The sequence below is a fragment of the Gordionus sp. m RMFG-2023 genome, chromosome 4 (assembly GCF_954871325.1).
Source record: "Gordionus sp. m RMFG-2023 chromosome 4, tfGorSpeb1-WG-v2, whole genome shotgun sequence".
Classification (NCBI taxonomy): domain Eukaryota; kingdom Metazoa; phylum Nematomorpha; class Gordioida; order Chordodea; family Parachordodidae; genus Gordionus; species Gordionus sp. m RMFG-2023.
The window spans coordinates 34,109,773-34,114,796 of NC_088778.1; the positions used below are offsets into that span (position 1 = coordinate 34,109,773).

Below are 5,024 nucleotides of genomic sequence, written 5' to 3' on the forward strand. Positions count from 1 at the left end.
AATGAATAGGTATCAATCACCACATAAAATCCTTAATCTCCTATTGTTGTCCTATAAAAACGTTAAAAATCCTTGAAACACTTATCGTTCCCGCGCCCAATGCAAACTCCCGTATTTATGACCCTTTTCAGGAAATTGATTTAGAAAATCCCTACATTTTAATAATAACCCGTTCCTGATAATTAAATATAGAGGAGACATTTTTGGGAGGTGTTTTTTGTGTACATTTTAGTTTCGATTAAAATTAAAGATTGGAGCGATTGTTAGGGCAAAATTATAAAGTAACATCTAAATGCGCATGCGCAAAAAAAGTGTTAGCTATAGGGTTTTGGGTCAAAACTTACACCCCCTCTAACATCTCATAATATTAGTTTTTTTTTGACGCTATAACCCCTCTCCCCCCAAGAACATTAAATATAATAAAGAATCATTTTTTATGATATCGTTAATCCCCTTTTTACCACTTTTCTTTTCTTCTTAGTACTCTTGCTCTTGGTTGGCTAAGTGAGCCTGTGTTATCTTACTTTATTTTAAATTTTTGGAGATTCCTCTTATTAGATTCACAGAGTCGGATTAGGACCCAGCTCAACCGGGTCCTTCTTTCCCCGCTAATTCTGCCAAGTCCGACCCCCCCCCCCCCTGGCTTTGATTTAGTTAGATAGTAGAATAAGGGAACCTTAGAAATTCTCGTTGATTCATTCATGCCCGTCACTAATTTAGATTAGAATTTGTTTTACCGAGTTATATAAAAGCATTCCAAATATTTATTTTATTTTTTCCCCAAAAATCTAACTTATTTAAAATTTTTGGCGGGTTTTACACACTCCTAATTTAAAGCTAAATCTCTAATCTCTTTCCGTTGATTCTCTTTGTATTCCTTGAGGCACAGTCAAATAATTAACGACGTTAAGATTCCATTAGGTATTTCAATATATTTTTTTTTTATTAAAATTAAACCCAGGTATAGTAATATAAATATTTTCTACATTATTCTAATCTACAATAATTATCGGGTGAAAAGTAATATTATTAAATCTAAGATCTAAGAATACAGGGAACAGATGGACTAATTTATAATTTTCAAAACATAAAAAACAAAAAAAAACACAAATATTACTTTAAATTTTTAAAAATATGTTTGTTTTTTATTATTATTATTTTTTTTGTTAAAAGAAGTTTTTCTATTAAATTCAGAACAAACTGAGACTGCTTCCCCCATGATGGCGATGATGATGATGATGACGGTTATGGTGGTGATGGTGGTGGTGGTGGTGCCTATCATCTCTTTTGGATCTTCCGGTCTCTTGATTCTCATCATCTCCGCTCACGGATCTTTTTCTGATCGCGGCCCCCAATGTATCGACCGAACCTGGGAAGTCGTTTTCGTCTGAGGATGACAAGGAAATCGCGCCTTGCTCCGAATATGGAATCAGCCAAGAACGATTGATCAAGCATGCTACCACGAGGCATACCTTTTTTTTTTTTAAAAAAGAAAAGATTTACGTTTCTTAAGGAATCGAAGATTTCAAATCCGATTATAATTCCTGCTATGGGTTTTTTATGAATTAATTTTTTAGGCTAACTAGAACTGGTCTAAAACTATGAGTGTAAAGATTGGAGTTCCTCGTTACCAATCTCTGCTACGCCTCAGTTCCTCAAATAAGAAAAGGCATTTTTTTTTTTTAGAAAGAGACAATTGTCCTAATATTATACAATAAATTATTTTTTTTTCTTGAGAGTAATCTGTTAGGTCCTTATGTTGAATCTTCCTGCAGGGAAGACCTGAAGAGGTATCGTTTGCACCACCGGATCCGGCCCAGATTTTTCGAATATTTTTTACGGGCCGGTTTGGCTAGCCGAGTTTTATATTTTAAGGAGGCTTCGAGCACGGCTTTTTTTTTAAAAAATATTTTACATTTATTTTCGGTTTTTTTATATAGCTGATAATGGCGATTTCAAATATTTGGTCACAAAATTTTCAAACCCGGCCCGGCTATAATTGAGCCGGACCGGGTTTTAGGGCCGGGCATGCAGGCCTCTTGATTAATTACGCCTGCGCAAAATCAATTTCGTATACTAAAATTTTTTACGCTAAAAATCATTTTTGTGGGTCTAATTTTTCTAGGTTTTAAAATTCATAAAATTAAAATATGACAGTTAACAATAAATTTTAAAATACTTTTAATTTTCTAAACTTCTTTTAATTTATAATAATTTTTTTTTTTAAAAAAATAGATTATTATGAGTACATGTTAATTATAAATTTTTAATATATTTTTAGTTAAATCGCCCACAGAATTATACAAATAAAATACGAATAAAACGGCTGTTTTAACCGATTTTTGAAAAAAACGGGTAAAACTCGATAATTTTATCCGGAAAAAAAAATATCATTGCAAAGCCCGAAGATTTGATCATCCGTTTTTTTAAAAAATCGGTTTAAACTGAGCCGTCGGTTAAAACCGAGCCTTATGGGTTTATAAACTCTTACCATCAAATACGAGTAATTGAATCCCATGTTTTATGTTTTTTTTCGTTTTTTTTTTTAACAAAAAAATATTTATTTTTAAAAATTAATTTTTTTGAAAATTTAAAATTAAATTTTGATAAATGTCACCTTTTTTTTTATATTTATGAAATTCTCGGATTAAATGAATCGGCAAAATTATTTTCACCCGCCAAATCTCGGCTAAAAATATCTTCTTTTTTTTAATTTTCTAATTTTAAATATATTTTTTTTGGAAAAAATTTAAAATAATTTAATTTATTTTTAAAAATATTTATTTTTTAAATATTTTAAATTTTAATTTTCTTTTTCAAATCTAATCTCAATCTTCCTTCACAAAGCGATTGAAATGATATTATATATATATATAAAAAAAATAATAATTTTTTGCCTACCCACGCGTAACAACTACGCGGTTCATTCCGCGGCATAACGTGTGCCCGGAAGCGTTTTTTTGTTAAAAATAAAAAATGGCCGTGCGATGATTCGTTTTTTTTTTCAAACAAAATTCCTTTAAACGAACAAAAAAAAATATATGTATTTCATTCTGGAAAGATCATAGCTGAAGCCAGGAATTCTTAGCTAGGGGTGAGGTGGGGAATAATTAGTGCTGTTAAATTACCTAACCTTGATCTTCTCTATTGTGGCTCGGTCAAGATTTTAGCCTAAGAAATTGAATTAAAAATCTCTAAGTTAGAGTCCCAACTTTGCTAAAAACATGGCCTTGCCGTTTTGTTGTTTGACTAACGTTAGATAATATTATAACATGACTATTTTTGTATTTTTAAAATTTTAATCATATAAATTGAAATTAAAAAGGGAAAAAATTTTGTTGTTATTCATTAATTTTTTTTTTTCCATAAGTCAATTAAAAATACTGAAATTTTGATTCCGTTGATCTTTCATCCATTCTCTAGTGCTCGATAGAACTCTATACTTAGTGTAGAGAATGGATCCTCACAGGAAACCTCGGTGCTAACCCCAGTGATGATGGCTGGCTGGCTTAGTGGTAGAATTTATACAATTCTTTAAAATGTTTGTGTTTTTATAATACATATATATAATATTTAAGGATATTTTTTCAAAAATTATCTTTTAACTTCTTTTACAGCTAAATAATCCACTGTTTTTTTGTTTGCTATTTTTTCAAAGAAAAAAGAAAGAAAGAAAGAAAGAAAGAAAGAAAGAAAGAAAGAAAGAAAGAAAGAAAGAAAGAAAGGGTTTTTATCTGATATAAAATAATTTTAAGACCAAGTGGGGGACAAGGTATACTAAAAAAAAATTATCTGATATAAAATAATCTTAGGACCAAGTGGGGGACAAGGTATACTAAAAAAAAATCATGAAGAATTTGTAGGCGTTTTACATTCCTTGATGAATTTTTGGGGGAAGAGATTAGATTTTGATTCTAAGTTTCTCAGCCTTGATTCTAATCAAATCCAAAGAATTCTTGCAATCGATTGAATTTTTAGCACCCACTGGATTATTAATACCTACTGACTGTTAGATACTTATTTAGAAGATCGATTGTTATTAATATTTTCATTACAACTCATTGAGATACAAGACCAAAGGCTTCGACGGAATCATGAGTGGAAACCCTCTGAATTAAGAGTTCTATAAAGAAAAGTAAATTCATACATCAACAATGGCCCTCAAAATTGATGTTTCTAAATGACTGTGCACCTTTGGTTCTAGAAGTCTCTTAAGAGTATGGCCCAGGATACGTTAAAAACGCCAAAAATATTATACAATACATTGGAATAAATTAAAAAATAATTAGAAATTAGAAACAATATTTACAAGATGCAACTTGTGGTTGAAGCAATTGTATAAAAGGCACTTTTTATTAAAATTTTTTTTGAAAGTAAGGTTTGTACTCCTCCATTTCGGCCAGACATGGCGTTTGCACCATCCTATTTAACTAATTAAGTTGCTTTAATGCGATCAGTAATGCTTTCAGCAGAAGGACACTTGTAAATTAATAGTTCCTATCGAATTTTCTTGGGATTTCTGCAGAAAAAAAAATATGGAGAATAATTATGCTCAGGTTTAGTCTCATAAGTCTTAAAGACAAAAAAAAATGGCATCTCACTTTTTTTATATATATATCTGAGATATAAGCAAGCGCCATATCTACCATAACAAGATATTGCTTCTTTTTTTTGAATCTGGGCCGATGTCTTATTGGGGCATTTTTGAATTTTTTAAGATGGTGTATGAAAATATTGCTGTAAATAGTCCAGGAGAATAAATTATGTTTTTCATCTTTTGCAGCATCCGTAATTTTTGTTGAAACCAGTCTCAACGGAAGAGTAGTTCCTGTACGCTAAACAAATAGCTTCTAATCAAAAAAATTAATCAAAATTTAACTTAAAAACTCTAACAAACCTATTTAACCTTCAACTTCCTCTTCCTCCAAGTTCCAAAAAATTGGTGTGCACTATTAGTCACTGACTTACCATGTTCAAGATGAGGTTTGTTATTTTTGACGAGGAGTAAAAAAATTTTTATGTTT

General features: G+C 30.6%; 1 protein-coding gene across 1 annotated transcript in view; it reads left to right on the forward strand.

Annotated features, from left to right (window-relative positions):
- Positions 1-967, forward strand: part of LOC135928870 (structural maintenance of chromosomes protein 4-like) — a 12,970-nt gene extending 12,003 nt beyond the window's left edge. Inside the window, exon 15 of the mRNA XM_065465334.1 lies at positions 962-967. Coding sequence (XP_065321406.1) covers positions 962-967 — 6 coding nt within the window. The remainder of the gene's footprint in view (positions 1-961) is intronic.
- Positions 968-5,024: the final 4,057 nt, after the last annotated feature.